The sequence below is a fragment of the Rhinoderma darwinii genome, unplaced genomic scaffold (assembly GCF_050947455.1).
Source record: "Rhinoderma darwinii isolate aRhiDar2 unplaced genomic scaffold, aRhiDar2.hap1 Scaffold_449, whole genome shotgun sequence".
Classification (NCBI taxonomy): domain Eukaryota; kingdom Metazoa; phylum Chordata; class Amphibia; order Anura; family Rhinodermatidae; genus Rhinoderma; species Rhinoderma darwinii.
This window is the reverse complement of record NW_027463928.1, coordinates 222,081-245,364: the sequence shown is the minus strand read 5'-3', so window position 1 is coordinate 245,364 and position 23,284 is coordinate 222,081. Positions and strand designations below refer to the sequence as shown.

The 23,284-nt window shown below is 44.6% G+C and overlaps 1 protein-coding gene across 1 annotated transcript; it reads right to left on the bottom strand.

Moving 5' to 3' along the window:
• Window positions 1-509: 509 nt before the first annotated feature.
• On the bottom strand, window positions 510-15,783 carry GPR156 (G protein-coupled receptor 156; the record flags this gene model as incomplete). The annotated part of the gene is made up of 7 exons (XM_075848694.1): window positions 15,536-15,783; window positions 14,878-14,996; window positions 14,172-14,295; window positions 13,518-13,628; window positions 1,889-2,014; window positions 1,035-1,130; window positions 510-746 (listed from the first exon to the last, which is right to left on the bottom strand). Coding segments are annotated over exons 1-7 (921 nt in total), but the record flags the coding sequence as incomplete, so codon positions are not given.
• Between the last annotated feature and the right edge of the window lie 7,501 nt (window positions 15,784-23,284).

Here is a 23,284-nt window from a genome sequence, read left to right as displayed (position 1 = left end):
AATATAACTACTATAATACTGCCCCTATATACAAGAATATAACTACTATAATACTGTCTCCTATATACAAGAATATAACTACTATAATACTGCCCCTATATACAAGACTATAACTACTATAATACTGCCCCCTATATACAAGAATATAACTACTATAATACTGCTCCCTATATACAAGAATATAACTAGTATAATACTGCTCCTATATACAAGAATATAACTACTATAATACTGACCCCTATATACAAGAATATAACTACTATAATACTGCCCCCTATATACAAGAATATAACTACTATAATACTGCCCCCTATATACAAGAATATAACTACTATAATACTGCCCCCTATATACAAGAATATAACTACTATAATACTGCTCCCTATATACAAGAATATAACTACTATAATACTGCCCTCTATATACAAGAATATAACTACTATAATACTGCCCCCTATTGGTCAGATAGTGCCAGGGTTGCTGTATGGACGGGTGGAGGTGGTTGTTACCTGTGGGATAAATATGAGGATGTTGGTGGTTGTGGTGCAGAGGAGGATACTTCCGGCTGTGACCCCATAGATCAGGCTGGGCCAGTTATAGAAGAAATGTGACACTAAGAAGACGACGGCTGTGGCCACAATCACCAGGCTGCTGCCCACCATGATGACCAGGGATTGGTTAACCGGAGCAGTACTGATATTCTTGGTCAGACCAGCCAAGTAACTGCCATAAACCAGGAACATGCCCTAAAATGAAAGGATTTGTTATATATTATTATATATAATGTCGCTGATGATAATTATAAGACATATTCTGCATCACGATGTCCTCTATCATCTATGCTCCTCCCACAATTACACTCTTCTATTCGGGCGGGGCCTATTTCTCGGTTCATCCTGGGCCTACTGTTTCATGAATAGAATTACAGGACTACAGTTAAGACTGACACACACCCAGTACAGTAGAGAGCCATCCGAGACTGCTGGATAGAATATTAATGCAGCCTCCCAGACCCCTCGCTGTAGAATTTATACCTTGAACCCCAGCAGAAGAGCGGTCCAGAAATCCATGTACTTGGAGGAGCAGCGGTGCCTCCTGGTGACTTCACACAATGTGACCCGATCTGCAGCCTGAAGGAGAGTGGGAAAGTAAAGACTTATAGGACACGGTCCTCGTCTGACACATAACAGGGGATGACCCCCAACATCTCCCATCTGGACAAACAGGAATCAGGCAGCCTGCATGTTAATCTGCGGAGTAGAGGCGCCTGCAGCTGCTTATCTCCCTACCTCCATAGAAGTAACAGGCATGCTTATGGGGGTCGGAGGAGACAGCTTCTGATTGAGCCGCATAACATCTATGTCGTGTCTATGTCATTACCTCAGGGAGCAGTTATAGGTAGGTAGTGGGGTACACGAGCCAAGACCCCCCAACTATAGTGGCTGCAACGCTCAGAGTCTGAACCCCACTAAACCTGTCAGAGGTTCCATAACTCCACATGTACGACACAGGAAAGTTCTCTTTTATTAAACACCATTTTCAAAATGTATGCTTGCAGTCAGTGAATGGGAGTATTTTGTTTATATCCTGAGGCTGAAAACCCATGTTGACTTAATAATTGTCACAGCTGAGGTTTTGTTACAATTGTATCCATATTAGACAATTTTAAAGAAATTCTTTGCAACAAAACCTGCCGCATCTGACTGCACCGTAATCTGACGGTTCTAGACATTTTCGTGGCCTCCTGCAGCGCAACCAAGTGAGAAGAAGCCGGACACCAGACCACTAACCAGCCCCCTGTCACTGACAGCCGGGTCCACCGCCCACCCTCATAATCGCTGCCGAGACTTTTACATTTACAATATTACTAGCCGTGTATCGTCGTCACCTTAATGCTGGCGCTCACATTCTGGACACAGATCACAGGGTCCGACAACACCCAGGAGAGAAGCAGAAAAGAGTCCGTAAACAGCAGCGCAGCTTCCAACCCCAGAAGAGTGATGTCCTTAATAATCTGCAGAGGAAAGAACAATCCGTAATCCGCATCAGACGTGTGTATTTACATTACTGACTAATGCCACGTATGTACACCGTGACTCCACCAGCAGAATAGTGAGTGCAGCTCTGGAGTATAATACAGGATGTAATTCAGGATCAGTACAGGATAAGTAATGTAATGTATGTACACAGTGACTCCACCAGCAGAATAGTGAGTGCAGCTCTGGAGTATAATACAGGATGTAACTCAGGATCAGTACAGGATAAGTAATGTAATGTATGTACACAGTGACTCCACCAGCAGAATAGTGAGTGCAGCTCTGGAGTATAATACAGGATGTAACTCAGGATCAATACAGGATAAGTAATGCAATGTATGTACACAGTGACTCCACCAGCAGAATAGTCAGTGCAGCTCTGGAGTGTAATACAGGATGTAACTCAGGATCAGTACAGGATAAGTAATGTAATGTATGTACACAGTGACTCCACCAGCAGAATAGTGAGTGCAGCTCTGGAGTATAATACAGGATGTAACTCAGGATCATTACAGGATAAGTAATGTAATGTATGTACACAGTGACTCCACCAGCAGAATAGTGAGTACAGCTCTGGAGTATAATACAGGATGTAACTCAGGATCAGTACAGGATAAGTAATGTCATGTATGTACACAGTGACTCCACCAGCAGAATAGTGAGTCCAGCTCTGGAGTATAATACAGGATATAACTCGGGATCAGTACAGGATAAGTAATGTAATATATGTACACAGTGACTCCGCCAGCAGAATAGTGAGTGCAGCTCTTGAGTATAATACAGGATATAACTCGGGATCAGTACAGGATAAGTAATGTAATGTATGTACACAGTGACTCCGCCAGCAGAATAGTGAGTGCAGCTCTGGAGTATAATACAGGATATAACTCAGGATCAGTGCAGGATAAGTAATATAATGTATGTACACAGCGACTCCACCAGCAGAATAGTGAGTGCAGCTCTGGAGTATAATACAGGATAGAACTCAGGATCAGTACAGGATAAGTAATGTATGTACACAATGACTCCACCAGCAGAATAGTCAGTGCAGCTCTGGAGTGGGTGGAGTAGGACGTGTGGAGAGAGCTGCTGAGACTACCGTGCAGGCCTTGGATCCAGGGACTTTCCTTATTCTATCTGCCCAGGCCTCATACCATCTGCCTGGGCTTGGAAAGTACCCTGAGGGGGGTTCCATCCTAGGATGGAGCCTCAGACCTCTACCTCCCGGAGCATGCCAGCGGGGGGTAGAGGGTCATCCCAGCTGGCTGGGAATATGCAAACAGTCGCGGGGGTGAGGAGATCATCTCGGGGCAAGGCTGTCCTGGCTCCCCCTGAGGCTGGAACCCTGGATAAGGGTATGGAGACGCGGTCCGGCAGGGTGATCGAGGTGTTGTCATCTGGAGAAGGACCAGCGCCGTCCGGACATTTGGATGACGGTCGTGTGGAGGAATGGGGACAGCTGAGGACCGGAGAGACGGTGGAGAACTTCAGCTCCCGTCTGGCTATGCGGTTGGAGGAGTATCGGGACCTCAGGAAGTCGCTGCAACGGCTCCGTGGGGACTTGGCGGTCGCCAGAGGAAGAGCTGCAAAAGCCTCAGGAGGTAAGAGGTCCCGATACCTTTTAAATGTGAAATCCTTGTTGGAGGAAATAAAAGAAGTGGAAGAGAGACGTGAGGAGATTTTAGCAGGCGGAGGGGTGTTTGGTGAAAAATTAAAAAATGAAGAGAGGTTTGCCGAGATGGCAGCACCTATAAAAATAGGATGTGTGGAGGAAGACAGCAGAGCCCCAGACACAGCAAAGGAAATTGTGGGGGAGAAAATGGAGCATGAGAATGCAAAGTCCAGAGAAGGCTCAGATTCTGAGGCACCCAGGAGCAGTGAGGAGGAGGAGGGTGGACTCACAGCTGGGAGAAATCAGGAGAGTTTTGATACTGACAGTGAGCGGCCTCCAGGATTACTCACTCAGATCCGTAACGTGGAGTCGCCGGTATCCTTCCAGGGATTTTGTTTCGGTGCAGAGTTACCCGCAGAGGAGGAAAAGCAAAAGAAAAAAAAATTTAAGAAGAAAAAAAAGACAAAGGAAAAAAAATCTGCTGAAGGTTCATTTAAAATGGTGTATACAGCAAGATCCTTCCTGTGCTCTGAGCCTGATGAAAGTCAGGATCAGAGCGCAGGTCCCGCAAGACCCCCAGCTCAAGCCTCTGCAGTGGGGCTGGAGCGGGAATGCGGGGAGAGTGTTACGGGTCCGGCATTAGAACACGTGGTGGTCAAAATGGCGCCGGACGCCAACCCCTGCAAAGGGGGCGGTACTGGTGGCCTGGTGACGCCAGGGGGTGTGTCCCCGTGTCCGGTTAATGGCGAGCCCGGGAAACTGGTCTCTGATGCGAGTCAGCGGTCTGGAGAACGGGTAAACCAGAAACCGGATGTGGTGTCTGAAAGCCGGAAGTCTGTCGGTGTCAAGCCGTCAGACGTTCCGGACAAGGGCGGTCACAGAGGGGGCTCCGGCTCTGTTGGCCACTCCTCTGTGGGAGGGGGGAGTGGTCCGGCGCCGGAGGCGGCTCCAGTGACATCAGTGGCTCCTTCGTCCGCATCACTGAAAAGTGGTGTAGGCGAGAAGGGGGCTGCTGGCGTCGGGGGCGGCGGTGGCCCCTTTCCCAAAAATGTTCCGCACATAGAAAAGATGGAGGTTAATGAGGCGGAGGGCACAGCGGGGACACCGCTTATAACATCTGGTGGCGTCCCTGCAAAGGTGCCTGATGATGCGGAGACTGAAGCAGTGTCTACCCACACAAAATGTACAGGAAAAATACATAACATAGAACCAGGCCTGGCCAGAAGGATGACTGCAGGGGGACCTGGTGGGTTAAATAAAAAAGTTGCGGCTGTGGATGTGGGAACTGCTGGGGGTATGCAGGTGTCTGTAAATAAAGTTGCTGGAGTGTCTGCTGGTAATGGGGTGTTGAGTGCTGTGTCTGTAGGTGGTGAGGTGGTGGGTGGTGGGGATGGGGTATCAACCAGGGGCAATGGGCCTGGCGCTCCTCTTGCTGTGACATCCGGCAGGTCTTATGCTGGTGTGGCAGCGGGGGGACAGCGGGCCCACCCATCTTCATCCTCAAGGTCCGGGGACGGTAACTTGCAACAACGTCTCTTGGACGCTTTAAGAGAGGGAAAGCAAACCCTAACCATAGGGGGAGTGCAGAAGGACCTGTCTTTCTGGATAGACAGATATGGTCTAAATGCCTTCCGAGAGCAACGAGGAGATCAGTGGTCGCTCCCAACAGCCGGGCAGGCTGTAGCCAGGAGGAATGTTGTCCGTCTCCGGTGGCGTGGCAATGATGCGTGCCCTCCCAGAAAGAGGGTGGTGGAGCTGCTGCTGGGGATGGGCTTCAAGGCGAGTGACATCTTTGCCTTGATACATCCTCATGGCTCGGTCGAGTTTGACATCAGCTTTGTTCACCTAGGGGGCCTTGAGGTCTTCTGGGGGAACTACGAGCTGATGAAGGACGAGCCTGGCTGGCGAGACTTTGCTGCACAAGCAATTTCTCGCCAAAGTGGTCCCAAGAGAGTGACCGTTCTTACCCGTAACGAGTCACTCTCTTGTATAGATATCATGACCTGGTTGGGAAGGTACGGAGAGGTAGTAGAAACGCCACGGAAGAACATGGATGAGTTTGGCATCTGGTCAGGGGCCTGGACGTTCATGGTTAAACTAAAGCGTCTGGGACAGACGGTGTCCCACATACCATCGTCTGCTTTCCTGGGAAGAGATCGGATCCTTGTCTTCTACCAGGGGCAGCCGAAGTTGTGTCACCGGTGTGGCGACCCCTCACATTTGAGTGCAGGCTGCAAGGTGCAGAAGTGTGCTCATTGTGGGGGGATTGGTCATCTAGCCGCATCGTGTGACCGTATTCGCTGCAACCTGTGTGGTGACTTAGGTCACCCGTTCAGTCGGTGTCCTCGCTCTGTTGTCAAAGCTTGTTCCAAACCTGCGGAGGATGAAAGGAGGGAGGCCTCCGTGGGTGAGGGTGCGGGCAGGGACGATGGGGCACAGGGGCAAGGGAAGAATGCAAAGAAGTGTCCCCCTTCTCGCCAGAGAAGGGCGGAGGAAGGAGAGGATTTGGAGGGCGCTCCAGGAACCTGGGACGACCTCTGATTCGGATCTGGATGCCCCCCCTGAAGCTGATGCCCCTGGGGAGGCCGAATTGAACGGGGAGATGAGGAGGATCCAAAGGGAGCAGAGGGCTGAGGACTCTCAATCCTCCCACTATGAAAGTGTGGGAGAGGAAGAGAGGACTCAGCCTACAGCAAAAGGGACACCGGGCAAAACCCAAGGGCCAAATACATCTGGCCCCGCCCTGGCCCAGGAAGGTAAATCCTGTACCCCCCTGGTGCGCTCTACTGATCGATACCATGCTCTCGTGGACATTCCAGCCTCTCATACTAAGAGGGAGGGCATGGTAGCGCACCCTAGAGTCGTTGAGCCTCCCCTGCTGCAGGGGCCGTTGCCCCCAGAGGGGGAGGTTGACCCGGAACTTGGGGATGAAGATGGGAATAGGGTGGTGAGTATGGACTCCTCAGTTTGCAAGAAGCGAGGCAAAGAAGGGGGGTCCTCATCAGATAGAGGGGGGGTGGGAAGAAGAAAGCCGTCTAACTCAAACATCCATGATGGCGGCACCCACTCCGTTGACGCTGGCATCAATTAACGTTGCCAGCATTAAGTCAGATAGGGCGAGATTTGCAGCCTTTGATTTTCTTGGCCGAGTTGAAGCCGACATTTTGTTTTTGCAGGAGACCAGGCTGTCACTTTTGGCAGACGTCGTTAAATCTAGGAGGGAGTGGCGACGTGGGCCCTCCTACTGGTCTCTTGCGGCTGAGCCCTATAGCGGAGTGGCGGTCCTTTTCACCGCACCGGTAACATGCCGACGGATGATTGAGTTAGAAATGGGGAGGTGCTTGATCTTAGATGTCCTCATGAGGGGACAGGAATAAAGACTAATCAATATATACGGACCCCAGAGCAAATGGGACCGTAAAAGTCTCTTCATGAGGATTAAGCCTTTCCTTTTTTCAGGTCGACAAGTTATCTTTGGAGGGGACTTCAATACTGTCGTGAGGCCCCGAGATAGAGGAGGTTCCGGAGATAAAAAATTGACCTATGATAGTGTAGCATTAAAAAATATAGTTAGCGATGCTCGCCTGGTGGATATCCACATCAGGCATACCCCAGGCCACTCGGGTTTCACCTATCGTAGAGGTAGTTGTAGGTCTAGGATAGACAGGTTTTTCTTGAAGGAGGAAGCCATCTCTTCACCAGTGTCCGTTGTTGAGGTGGAGTTCTCCGATCACTGTATGATTATTTTCTCTTTGAACATTGCAGAGTCCCTCCAGATGGGAAGAGGTATATGGAGGCTGAATTCTACTCTCTTGGAAGAAGCGGAGATAAGACAGGCCTTTGAGGATTTTCTTCAGAGCCAGGTACCTTTGTTGGATCTCAGTGGTACTAAGTCTGAGTGGTGGGAGTTGTTTAAAGTCCGGGTGGCAGGATTTTTCCGCAGGCTCTCGAGCCTCAGGTCCATGAGTAGGTACCGCCTATATCAGGAACTGAGGAGGAAACTCGAACATCTGGTCTCAACCGGGGATAGTGGGGAGGAGATCTCCGTGGTGAAAGCTTTGCTCAGGAGGTGTCAGTATGATAGGCACACATCTTTAGTTCTTAAAAGGGATTTCGGGAGGTACCGCTCGCCCGACCCCTACAGGAACTGTAAGATGTCAGTGAGTCGTAAGGTAGTGACAGGACTGATTGATAGTACAGGATCTCTGAAGAGATCCAAATCAGGGATCTTGGAGGTCGTCAGATCCTTCTACTCGCACCTCTTGGGGAAGCAAGATCCAAACCGAGACGAGATGTCGGCTTTCCTGGCTGAAACCATCCCTGAGCCAGGGGTAGACCCCTCTCTCGGTGTTTTGATAGATTCGATCAAGGAAGAGGAAGTGGGATTGGCGATTGATGGGCTTGCCCTCAAAAAATCGCCAGGGCCGGATGGCTTAACATCCGAGTTTTATAAGACTTTTAAAGGAACCCTAGTTCCCCTCTTGACTGAGGTGTTTAATGAGTGCCTTTCCTCGGGTACTTTGCCAATGTCAATGAGGAGGTCGGCCTTGATCGTTTTATCGAAGGGTAAAGACTCGACCCGTATTGAGAATTGGCGTCCCATAGCGCTGCTCAATACGGACAGAAAGGTTCTCGCAAAGGTGCTGTTTAATCGGCTGGTGAAGTTTGCATCCCGGCTCCTTTCGCCGGTCCAGCATTGCTCTGTTCCAGGCCGCAGCACATTTAGTGCTGTCCTCAGTGTCAGAGAGGCAGTGGAGCAGGGAAATTCTGGTCGGTGGGAGGGGTACATCCTGTCCTTGGACCAGGCCAAGGCTTTTGACCGGGTGGACCACGAGTACCTCTGGTCGGTCCTTCTGAGGTACGGCCTACCGGGGGGGTTTGTCAATTGGCTACAGACCTTATACACTGGGGCTGAGACTTTTGCGCTGGTGAACGGTTGGGTTGGAACCCCCTTTGAGGTTGGGTCTGGTGTCCGCCAGGGTTGTCCCTTGAGCCCTTTGCTATATGCGTTCGCAATTGATCCTTTTCTTAAAAGGATCGATCGTGGGCCATTGGCGGGAGTCGGGGCCGGCCTGGAGGGGCCGGAGGCCACTCAGAGGGTGGTTGCGTACGCAGACGACGTCTCCATTTTTGTCTCCTCGAGAGGGGAGGCAGAGTGGGTGATGTCGGAAGTGGAGCGTTACTCATTGGCATCTGGGTCCAAGATCAATCGGGATAAGTGCAAAAGTCTCTGGCTGGGAGGAGGAGATCCTGGTTTTGATCTCCCGGACACCCTTCCAGAGCCTCAGGGGTCTGCTAAGATCTTAGGAGTCGAATTTGGCCCGGGTGATTACCCCAAGAAGAACTGGGAGGATAGGCTGAATCTAGTTGCCCAGAAGGTCGACCAATGGAAGGGTTGGTCCTTAACCCTGAGGGAAAGGGTTCACTTGGCCAAGGCCTACCTGGTGCCCATGTTGCTTTACCTGGGCAGTGTGTGCATCTTGCCAGAACCTCTCTGGACTCGGGTCTATAGCCTGTTCTTCCAGCTGTTATGGGGGAACAGGCTCAACCTAATCAAGAGGGAGGTTACTTACCTACCAAGGACACTAGGCGGGTTAGGTATGGTTAACCCGGTGGTGTTCCTAGTGAACACCTTTGTTAAGATCAACCTGGCAAACCTCTGGCAAGAGAGGGCTCCTTGGTGGATATCCTCCTGCAGGGGGTGGTTTCGGCCTTTCTTCCAGGAATGGGAGAGAGGAGGGCAAGTGAAAGACCTGCGTACACCTCACGGACATCTCCCGGCTTATGCCACCCTGGCGCTGAAGATTGTTCGCCGGTGGGGTCTGGAGGTGTGGGAGATCAGGACCATGTCGAGAAAATTTCTTGACAAGAGGGTCCTGATGACCCACTTCCAGAAGCCCCTGGCGCTCAAAGACTGCCCAAGTAGTGACCTCGGGGTGGGATTAAAACTTTTAAATTCAGCGAGGATTCCCCAGAAGTTTTGGGATCTGGCTTGGCGTTGCTTCCATGGGAGACTGTATGTGAGGGACAATCTAAAGTGCAGAAGCTCTGATGATCGGGATTGCCCCCGGGAGGAGTGTGGCGGAGTGCTGGAAAGCATGGAGCATTTCCTGCTTCATTGCCCTTTCAATACAGAGGTATACAAAAGGGTGGGAGCCTCCATTGGTTGGCCAGGCCTAACCAGCCTCTCCTATGCTGGGTGGGCCTATGGAGTGTTCGGAGACCTCGGTGGTAGGGACCATTGCACCTTGTTTCTAGTCAGTATAGTGGTCAGGCACTTTATGTGGAATGCACGATGTCTAGTTTCTACCCAGAAGAAATCCTCCTAGTGGATGAGGTTGTTAGCAATATCATGGGTGACCTGGTGAAGGTGCATTCTTTGGAGGTTGGCAGATTGGGAGCATCCAAAGCCTCTCGTCTTTGGAGGGGCTTTTCCTTTTGGGTGCCTTAATGTGTCTGCCTTCATGATGGAGGGGGAGTCGTCACCGGTGCTCAACTGGAGGTGGGGGTCTGCGTTCCGCTGAGGCACCAAAAAAAATATAGCGATAGGGCTCGGAATAAGGGAAAGGTGAGGGTCAGCATAGGGTCAGCTTTCAAAAGGGTCAAGAAAGGGCTAGTAATAGGGTAAGGAGATAGGGCAAGCGATAGGGAGGGTGCAGCGGTGGACGTGGTACCTTGGCCTCTGGGGGGGAGCTGGGGGGGGCTTTCCCTTCTCTCTATCTGGTGATGGGCTAGGTAAGCACTGGAAGATTTTTGTTTTGTTTAGGATTGAAATGGCAGGAAAAAGGTTTACAAGCGACCGAACTTGGTGCTTTCGGGTACGGTGTATTTTGTATATGGTTTGGTATTTGGACAAGTTCGTGACGTGTATTGTATTATATTGTAGAAATGTTGTTAGAATAGGGATAGACTTAAGGGGGTTAATAGATAGGTTGGGAGGGGGTCGGGGGGGGGGGGGGTTTGCCTGACCCAGCCCTGGACTATGCGGACATGGGAGGACATGGGGCGGGGGGCTGGGCTGGGGTGTTGGGTGTGGTGGTGGGGGCCAGCATCTGGACTATGCGGACGTGAGAGGACATGAGGCGAGATGCTGGCTGGGGTGGTGGAGTTTAGGTAAGAAGGGTAAGGAGGTTAGGGAAAGTCAGGATGTGTATAGTGTGATTAAAAAAGAAAAAAAATTAGAAAAAAAAAAAAGAAAAAGATAAAAAAAAAAAAAAAAAAAATTGGGATTAGTATTATTACATTTTGGATTGTTTTTGTTATTATTATTATTATTTTATTATTATTATGTTGTTGTTTTATTATTATTATCATTATTATTATTATTATGTTGTTTCTTTAGGCCCTTGGGTGACGCGGGTCGGGGGATTTTCTGTTGGTACTTTGGATTACGTTTATATGATGTTTGTATATATTCTAGCTATTGTTTAGCTTCGGATGAAGTGTAGATGTAAGTATATAAGAGTGGGGTGTATGTGGCCGGGTCTGGTATCGTTTTCTCTTCTCATATACAGAGATGTATATAAGAAAATTTGTTTATAAGAATTGGGTTGTGACTTTTTGGTTATATGGAATTAGTTATGTATTTGTTTTTCAGTTTATGTTTTGTAAATTTATATAAAATAAAGAGATACAGGATATAACTCAGGATCAGTACAGGATAAGTAATGTAATGTATGTACACAGTGACTCCACCAGCAGAATAGTGAGTGCAGCTCTGGAGTATAATACAGGATGTAACTCAGGATCAGTACAGGATAAGTAATGTAATGTATGTACACAGTGACTCCGCCAGCAGAATAGCGAGTGCAGCTCTGGAGTATATTACAGGATATAACTCAGGATCAGTACAGGATAAGTAATGTAATGTATGTACACAGTGACTCCTCCAGCAGAATAGTGAGCGCAGCTCTGGAGTATAATACAGGATGTAACTCAGGATCAGTACAGGATAAGTAATGTAATGTATGTACACAGTGACTCCACCAGCAGAATAGTGAGTGCAGCTCTGGAGTATAATACAGGATGTAACTCAGGATCAGTACAGGATAAGTAATGTAATGTATGTACACAGTGACTCCTCCAGCAGAATAGTGAGTGCAGCTCTGGAGTATAATACAGGATATAACTCAGGATCAGTACAGGATAAGTAATGTAATGTATGTACACAGTGACTCCACCAGCAGAATAGTGAGTGCAGCTCTGGAGTATAATACAGGATGTAACTCAGGATCAGTACAGGATAAGTAATGTAATGTATGTACACAGTGACTCCACCAGCAGAATAGTGAGTGCAGCTGTGGAGTATAATACAGGATATAACTCAGGATCAGTACAGGATAAGTAATGTAATGTATGTACACAGTGACTCCAGCAGCAGAATAGTGAGTGCAGCTCTGGAGTATAATACAGGATATAACTCAGGATCAGTACAGGATAAGTAATGTAATGTATGTACACAGTGACTCCACCAGCAGAATAGTGAGTGCAGCTCTGGAGTATAATACAGGTTGGGACAGAGAATTAGTAAGTCTCTATTCAGAGATATAACTCGGGAGTATTCCACAATGTATACCTCTAACGGAATGCTTCATCATTTGCCATTGTACAGCCATACACTTTAATATGTCACCTATTGTCCCACTGTAAAAATAAGTATACTGTGCGATATACCTTCTTTGCGCTGGCCCGCAGTATAGGTAAGCGCAGTCTGCTGCAGTTTTCTACACAGTATAAGAGAAGGCCTGCCGGCACGTACCACCCCTACGGTTTATGGGGACCTGTAGCTATGTCCGTGTATGTGAACAGATCCTGTATTCTGTCGGTAAACTTGAAAATATTTTTCAAGAAGGACATTGTATAATAATTTCCTCACCAATTTCTGTTTTCTTGCTGTCAGTGAATAGGAAAATTCCTGTTTATATCCACAGGTTAAAAAAACACTGTCTGAAAACTTTTCTCAGAGCTGCGGGTCTGTTACAATATCTCCTGTCTAGACAGTCCTCAGTGGGGCTCAGTTCACATCTGTGTTGGAGTCTCTATCAGGGGTTTCCTCCCGCCTTTCCAGTATTTTTGGTGGCAAGAATTGCGCAGTCTGCAGAGCCACTTAATAACTGCGGACCCCTGATTGACGTTCTCACAGTGAATGGGGTCAGTGGGGTATTGGGTCAGTGGGGGAGGGTATTTCAGGCACAGGGTGGGTCGGGATTCGGCAGTATAGTATTTCTGTTATATCTTTATTACCAATGGCGGTCGTGACAGTAGCGTGTGCAGAGCAGGAGTGCGGACTCATTCAGACGCGGGTAACGCCTCCATATTACGACTGTAAGACCCGGACCCCGCACTGTACAACTGCATCGAACTTAGATCATTATAGGGGTCTACGGTGACCTCAGAATATTCACATGAACCTGGGGGGTGCGGGTCATAATATGGAGCCGTCTGCAGCAGCACAAATCTGTCTCCTCTCCTGCTACATTTTACCCGCACCGACACTGTATCAGCCTGGAGTCCACACACCATTGTCAATATATTCACACCATAGATACAATTGTAACAAACCCTCAGCTGTGACAGGTATAATGGCAGGACGGCTTTTTAACTTCTGGTTGTAAATATGAATGTTCCAATTCACTGACAGCAAACAGAGTTGTTGAAACGTGTATTAAAACATTGCAGAATTAATGATTAACCCTTTACATGATGGGAAGAGAGTGAAGCAGTCTGGGATTTTTCGTTCATCTTTACATTTCCATACATTGTGTCCCGGGGGGTGATGAGCTGTAGACGTGGGTCGCCATCTTGTTATGTCGGGGGCCGGAGCAGATAGAACAGTCAGTATCGGTCACAGCGCCCCCTATATTACTCACCACGCGTTTATCCGGGACCCGATGGGTAAACACCCGGTAAAGTCTCCAGCTCTTTCCCAGCAGAGGCCCAAACACAAGACTGAGCCCAACATACAGGAGACTGACCCGAGCCTGGGGCAAAGGAAAAACACATGAGACCCTCCGAACACAGCCGACTGGGGTCATGGTAGTGACACTAGGTGGCGCTATAGTTATATTAACAGGAAACACTACATCTCCCTCAATCCAAGGCAACAGTGAATGCTCTGTACAAACACTGCAGGATGTCAGCAGAATTGTGACTGCAGCTCTGGATGTGACTAGAGTATAAGACATGACATAACAGCAGAATATGAATTCAGCTGTGGGTGTGACTGGAGTAAGAGGCATGTTGTAATATCAGAATTGAAAATGCAGCTATGAATGTGAGTGGAGTCTAAGACATAAATTAACAGCAGAATTATTACTGCAGCTCTGGATGTGATTGGAGTATAAGAGTAGATGATAACTGGGAAATATTGATATAATATAAAGAAAAGTAATAATTTGGGGACTGGGGAGGATTTTGTTATCTAAATATTCCTAAATGTTTCCAAACTTACAGGAAACCTGCAACAAAGTGACAACCGCTCAGCTAGGAGGCAGAGAAGGGGCGGGGTCAGCGCTGCCACTCACCTGAATTACAGTTTCCATGGAGACGGCGGGTCCTTGGACTGCAAACATGAAGGCGCTGATGTAGGTGAAGACGCTGCCCAGCACGATGACCAGGTTCAGGTTGGGACTGGACATCTTCACTATCCTGATAGACAGAGACACATCATACAGACTGATCCTGCGCTACATCATTACTCCAGTCACATCCAGAGCTGCACTCACAGTTCTGCTGGAGGACACTTGTAATCTGCCATCCCCATAAAAGCTTTGTCGAGATCCCATGAAGCGCTGCACTATGGAGAAATGTATTGTGGAGCTCATACAACTACAATACCGTCCCATAAACACTACATTTGCCCCAATCCCCTGCAGCAGTGATCTCTGTACAGAACGGGAGCCAACAGGGGGCAGCAGGAAGATGTGGGTTTCTGTAGCTTGCAGGTAACCAGCAGAATTGCGACTGCAACTTTGGATGTGAATGGAATGTCAAAAATGGTAAACCAGCAGAATTATGAATGCAGCTCTGGATGCGACTGGAGTATAAATCAGAACAAGAAAAGTTAAGCAAAAGATTTGCAAAATTACCGAACATGAAATATAGAAATAATCTGTAAAGTTATAGGGGCTCTGCAGAAACTGCACCTTGAGCACTGAAGAGTGGGGTCCCCGGGGGTGGGGTCCCCTGTACAGCTTCTGGGCTGGAGGGGCTTCTATCACACTGTCTTACCTGTTTCTCCGGAAGCGAATGGTGAAGATGAAGAAAAAGACCGACAAGAGGAGACCAGCGGTGAGAAGAGACCCCAGAACACCCTGCACCGCAGCAGAGACGTGCGCTACACCTGGTGCCTGCAAGAGGAGCAAAGACGGAGTGACATCATGTGGGGGGACGTACAATGCAGCAGAGGACGGTATCTACGGGTGTATCTAATCCTATCATGTGTGATACTGTCTGCTGAGCCCTGTATCTAATCCTATCATGTGTGATACTGTCTGCTGAGCTGTGTATCTAATCCTATCATGTGTGATACTGTCTGCTGAGCCCTGTATTTAATCCGATCGTGTGATACTGTCTGCTGAGCTGTGTATCTAATCCTATCATGTGTGATACTGTCTGCTGTGCTGTGTATCTAATCCTATCATGTGTGATACTGTCTGCTGTGCTGTGTATCTGATCCTATCATGTGTGATACTGTCTGCTGAGCCGTGTATCTAATCCTATCATGTGTGATACTGTCTGCTGGGCTGTGTATCTAATCCTATCATGTGTGATACTGTCTGCTGAGCTGTGTATCTAATCCTATCATGTGGGATACTGTCTGTTGAGCGGCGTATCTAAGCTGATCATGTTTCCAGAGGCAGTGGTGGTCTCTCCCCCCTCTCCTCACCCTGGATATCCGGCACAGGTCCTGCAGCAGTCCCACAGCTTCCAGTCTGTCCAGAGTTGTGTCCAGGTGACACTGTGGCAATAAACTACAATTCAGGGCGGGCTCCATATCCTGTGCCCGGTGCAAGGCTCACCCTCTGGCATCCAGAATCTGGCGCAGGTCCCAGCACAGTCCTGCTAAGAGGTCAGAGGTGTCCCGGCTCAGCCCAGACCCAGAAGATCAGTGATAGCATTTATAGTTTATTTGGTTTTGTTAGTTCCTTGGACTTGTTTTCGGTCTGGAGAAAAGGTGCAGCGTTCTCGTCAGTAACCAGGACATGGATTGTCAGCAGAAGGACAAGACTTTGATGGTGTCAGGTCCCAAACTGCATTGTATAAAGAGGTGAATGATAAGGGACTTATAATGTGATGACTGATGGTGCAGTACTGAGAAGTAACCACAAGGTGGCAGCAAAGATCATTCAAAATATACCTACTGGTGAATGGGCTCTGTGGTCAGGTGTCTCTGAAAATTAACTCCTGCAGTTCTGAAACAGAAAACATGAGAAATGAGTTGACATAATACAGGGTTAAATCCCTATATATAGAGTGTACAGTACAGTATATATCCCTATATCTACAGTGCTCAATTAGTACCACTAAAAGCCACTACATACATGCCCATAATCATGCTGAGTGTATACATGAAAGATCTTCTATATGTCTATAGATTTCCTGGATATTTTTTAACCATGTCCTCACTGAATACAGCTTCCGTCTTTTGTCTAGAACTGTTTATCTTCTCATACTGGACATATATACATGTATATAAACAAATATATATATATAATGCACACACACAAACCACACTCACATAATGGAGCAGTGCTAATTGTAGGCTTGATATTGGGGGACAGGAGGGTAACGCAGTGGTGGGGTCCATAGCCCTTTATTACAAGTCACTAATAAGCAGGCAGCAAGGCCAGGCAAGAAGCCCAAGACTTCCTTACACCTTACCCAGATGGGCAGCGGGTACCTGTCGCTGGCCATGGTGGCTGTCATTACAGTTGTTCAGTTGTCATCCAGCATCAACACCTCCATCTTTGCAAAACTAGTCAAATTTTCCATTCAGGAGTCTGGGAAAGTTGTGTGACAGTCCCTATGGTGGCCATATTGGTTGTCATCCAGCTTTCCAAGAAACAGATATAACTAAGAGGCAATGTTTTCTGGGCCCCGGCACTTCTATGTTCGGTGGCCTCATTGCTGTACCTCCGCAGCGCTGCAGCTTCTCAGCAATGAATAGCAATCATCCTAGTAACGGTATACAGACTGGAGCCGCAGGAGTCAACTATTCGCTCCTTTTGATCTTAAGATAATTAAAACTGCCCCCTCCCCCACACCCCTGCTGCTAGATTTAATCATGACCCCAAACATAGCAGCGGGGAGAACGCCTGTAACATGTTATGTTCCAACATAGTTCCCACCATTAAAATAATCTCCAGGGACACTTAGCCCCTCCAGTATCTCTGCAAAACTAGGCAGATTTCCCATTCAGGTGTCTGGGAAAGCTGAGTGACAGCCTTGGAGGGATCTATTATGGCAGCCATATAGGTTGTCATCCAGATTTCCAAGAACAGATAAAGAGTGACATGGGATCTGTCTCACCCAATGCTCAGATCAGGTCTTCAAATTGTTCTGATCCACAAGAAATACTACGATAAAATAATAGTACCACCATAGAGTGCCATATACTACATCCATATCTATATTATACTACCACACAGTGCCTCCATAATAGTGTTATAATATTCCTGCATAATGAGGCAATACGGTGAAAACATAAAAGTATCTACATAATAGTGTCATACAGTGTCTACATAATATCACCATACAGTGTCTACATAATATCACCATACAGTGTCTACATAATATCACCAAACAGTGTCTACATAATATCCCCATACAGTGTCTACATAATATCACCATACAGTGTCTACATAATATCACCAAACAGTGTCTACATAATATCACCATACAGTGTCTACATAATATCACCATACAGTGTCTACATAATATCACCATACAGTGTCTACATAATAGTGCCATACAGTGTCTACATAATATCACCATACAGTGTCTACATAATATCACCATACAGTGTCTACATAATATCACCATACAGTGTCTACATAATATCACCATACAGTGTCTACATAATATCACCATACAGTGTCTACATAATATCACCATACAGTGTCTACATAATATCACCATACAGTGTCTACATAATAGTGTCATACAGTGTCTACATAATATCACCATACAGTGTCTACATAATATCACCATACAGTGTCTACATAATATCACGATACAGTGTCTACATAATATCACCATGCAGTGTCTACATAATAGTGTCATACAGAGTCTACATAATATCACCATACAGTGTCTACATGATATCCCCATACAGTGTCTACATAATATCGCCATACAGTGTCTACATAATATCACCATACAGTGTCTACATAATATCACCATACAGTGTCTACATAATATCACCATACAGTGTCTACATAATATCACCATACAGTGTCTACATAATATCACCATACAGTGTCTACATAATATCACCATACAGTGTCTACATGATATCCCCATACAGTGCCTACATAATATCACCATACAGTGTCTACATAATAGTGTCATACAGTGTCTACATAATATCACCATGCAGTGTCTACATAATATCACCATACAGTGTCTACATAATAGTGTCATACAGTGTCTACATAATATCACCATGCAGTGTCTACATAATATCACCATACAGTGTCTACATAATATCACCATACAGTGTCTACATAATAGTGTCATACAGTGTCTACATAATATCACCATGCAGTGTCTACATAATATCACCATACAGTGTCTACATAATATCACCATACAGTGTCTACATAATAGTGTCATACAGTGTCTACATAATATCACCATACAGTGTCTACATGATATCCCCATACAGTGTCTACATAATATCACCATACAGTGTCTACATAATATCACCATACATTGTCTACATAATATCACCATACAGTGTCTACATAATAGTGTCATACAGTGTCTACATAATATCACCATACAGTGTCTACATAATATCACCATACAGTGTCTACATAATAGTGCCATACAGTGTCTACATAATAGTGTCATACAGTGTCTACATAATAGGGCCATACAGTGTCTACATAATATCACCATACAGTGTCTACATAATAGTGTCATACAGTGTCTACATAATAGTGCCATACAGTGTCTACATAATATCACCATACAGTGCCTACATAATATCACCATACAGTGTCTACATAATAGTGCCATACAGTGTCTACATAATAGTGTCATACAGTGTCTACATAATAGGGCCATACAGTGTCTACATAATATCACCATACAGTGTCTACATAATATCACCATAGTGCCTACATAATATCACCATACAGTGTCTACATAATATCACCATACAGTGTCTACATAATATCACCATACAGTGTCTACATAATAGTGTCATACAGTGTCTACATAATATCACCATACAGTGTCTACATAATATCACCATACAGTGTCTACATAATATCACCATACAGTGTCTACATAATATCACCATACAGTGTCTACATAATAGTGCCATACAGTGTCTACATAATATCACCATACAGTGTCTACATAATATCACCATACAGTGTCTACATAATATCACCATACAGTGTCTACATAATAGTGTCCTACAGTGTCTACATAATAGTGTCATACAGTGTCTACATAATAGTGCCATAAAGTGTCTACATAATATCACCATACAGTGTCTACATAATAGTGCCATACAGTGTCTACATAATATCACCATACAGTGTCTACATAATATCACCATACAGTGTCTACATAATATCACCATACAGTGTCTACATAATAGTGCCATACAGTGTCTACATAATAGTGTCATACAGTGTCTACATAATATCACCATACAGTGTCTGCATAATAGTGCCATACAGTGTATACATAATATCACCATACACTGTCTACATAATATCACCATACAGTGTCTACATAATATCACCATACAGTGTCTATATAATATCACCATACAGTGTCTACATAATATCACCATACAGTGTCTACATAATATCACCATACAGTGTCTACATAATAGTGTCATACAGTGTCTACATAATATCACCATACAGTGTCTACATAATATCACCATACAGTGTCTACATAATAGTGCCATACAGTATCTACATAATATTACCATACAGTGCCTACATAATATCGCCATACAGTGTCTACATAATAGTGCCATACAGTGTCTACATAATAGTGCCATACAGTGTCTACATAATATCACCATGCAGTGTCTACATAATATCACCATACAGTGTCTACATAATATCACCATACAGTGTCTACATAATATCACCATACAGTGTCTACATAATATCACCATACAGTGTCTACATAATATCACCATACAGTGTCTACATAATAGTGCCATACAGTGTCTACATAATATCACCATACAGTGTCTACATAATATCACCATACAGTGTCTACATAATATCACCATACAGTGTCTACATAATAGTGTCCTACAGTGTCTACATAATAGTGTCATACAGTGTCTACATAATAGTGCCATAAAGTGTCTACATAATATCACCATACAGTGTCTACATAATAGTGCCATACAGTGTCTACATAATATCACCATACAGTGTCTACATAATATCACCATACAGTGTCTACATAATATCACCATACAGTGTCTACATAATAGTGCCATACAGTGTCTACATAATAGTGTCATACAGTGTCTACATAATATCACCATACAGTGTCTGCATAATAGTGCCATACAGTGTATACATAATATCACCATACACTGTCTACATAATATCACCATACAGTGTCTACATAATATCACCATACAGTGTCTATATAATATCACCATACAGTGTCTACATAATATCACCATACAGTGTCTACATAATATCACCATACAGTGTCTACATAATAGTGTCATACAGTGTCTACATAATATCACCATACAGTGTCTACATAATATCACCATACAGTGTCTACATAATAGTGCCATACAGTATCTACATAATATTACCATACAGTGCCTACATAATATCGCCATACAGTGTCTACATAATAGTGCCATACAGTGTCTACATAATAGTGCCATACAGTGTCTACATAATATCACCATGCAGTGTCTACATAATATCACCATACAGTGTCTACATAATATCACCATACAGTGTCTACATAATATCACCATACAGTGTCTACATAATAGTGCCATACAGTGTCTACATAATAGTGCCATACAGTGTCTACATAATAGTGTCATACAGTGTCTACATAATAGTGTCCTACAGTGTCTACATAATAGTGTCATACAGTGTCTACATAATATCACCATACAGTGTCTACATAATAGTGCCATACAGTGTCTACATAATATCACCATACAGTGTCTACATAATACTGCCATACAGTGTCTACATAATAGTGCCATACAGTGTCTACATAATATCACCATACAGTGTCTACATAATATCGCCATACAGTGTCTACATAATATCACCATACAGTGTCTACATAATAGTGCCATACAGTGTCTACATAATAGTGCCATACAGTGTCTACATAATATCACCATACAGTGTCTACATAATATCACCATACAGTGTCTACATAATAGTGTCATACAGTGTCTACATAATATCACCATACAGTGTCTGCATAATAGTGCCATACAGTGTCTACATAATATCACCATACAGTGTCTACATAATATCACCATACAGTGTCTACATAATAGTGTCATACAGTGTCTACATAATATCACCATACAGTGTCTACATGATATCACCATACAGTGTCTACATAATAGTGTCATACAGTGTCTACATAATATCACCATACAGTGTCTACATGATATCACCATACAGTGTCTACATAATAGTGTCATACAGTGTCTACATAATATCACCATACAGTGTCTACATAATATCACCATACAGTGTCTACATAATATCACCATACAGTGTCTACATAATATCACCATACAGTGCCTACATAATATCACCATACAGTGTCTACATAATAGTGCCATATAGTGTCTACATAATAGTGCCATACAGTGTCTACATAATATCACCATGCAGTGTCTACATAATATCACCATACAGTGTCTACATAATATCACCATACAGTGTCTACATAATAGTGCCATACAGTGTCTACATAATAGTGTCATACAGTGTCTACATAATATCACCATACAGTGTCTACATAATAGTGCCATACAGTGTCTACATAATATCACCATACAGTGTCTACATAATATCACCATACAGTGTCTACATAATATCACCATACAGTGTCTACATAATACTGCCATACAGTGTCTACATAATAGTGCCATACAGTGTCTACATAATATCACCATACAGTGTCTACATAATAGTGCCATACAGTGTCTACATAATATCACCATACAGTGTCTACATAATAGTGCCATACAGTGTCTACATAATAGTGCCATACAGTGTCTACATAATATCACCATACAGTGTCTACATAATATCACCATACAGTGTCTACATAATATCACCATACAGTGTCTACATAATATCACCATACAGTGTCTACATAATAGTGTCATACAGTGTCTACATAATAGTGTCCTACAGTGTCTACATAATAGTGCCATACAGTGTCTACATAATATCACCATACAGTGTCTACATCATAGTGCCATACAGTGTCTACATAATATCACCATACAGTGTCTACATAATAGTGCCATACAGTGACTACATAATAGTGTCATACAGTGTCTACATAATAGTGTCCTACAGTGTCTACATAATAGTGCCATACAGTGTCTACATAATATCACCATACAGTGTCTACATCATAGTGCCATACAGTGTCTACATAATATCACCATACAGTGTCTACATAATAGTGCCATACAGTGACTACATAATATCACCATACAGTGTCTACATAATAGTGCCATACAGTGTCTACATAATATCACCATACAGTGTCTACATAATAGTGCCATACAGTGCCTACATAATAGTGCCATACAGTGTCTACATAATATCACCATACAGTCTACATAATAGTGTCATACAGTGTCTACATAATATCGCCATACAGTGTCTACATAATAGTGCCATACAGTGTCTACATAATATCACCATACAGTGTCTACATAATAGTGTCATACAGTGTCTACATAATATCACCATACAGTGTCTACATGATATCCCCATACAGTGTCTACATAATATCACCATACAGTGTCTACATAATATCACCATACAGTGTCTACATAATATCACCATACAGTGTCTACATAATAGTGTCATACAGTGTCTACATAATATCACCATACAGTGTCTACATAATAGTGCCATACAGTGTCTACATAATAGTGTCATACAGTGTCTACATAATAGGGCCATACAGTGTCTACATAATATCACCATACAGTGTCTACATAATATCACCATACAGTGTCTACATAATATCACCATACAGTGTCTACATAATAGTGTCATACAGTGTCTACATAATATCACCATACAGTGTCTACATAATATCACCATACAGTGTCTACATAATATCACCATACAGTGTCTACATAATATCACCATACAGTGTCTACATAATAGTGCCATACAGT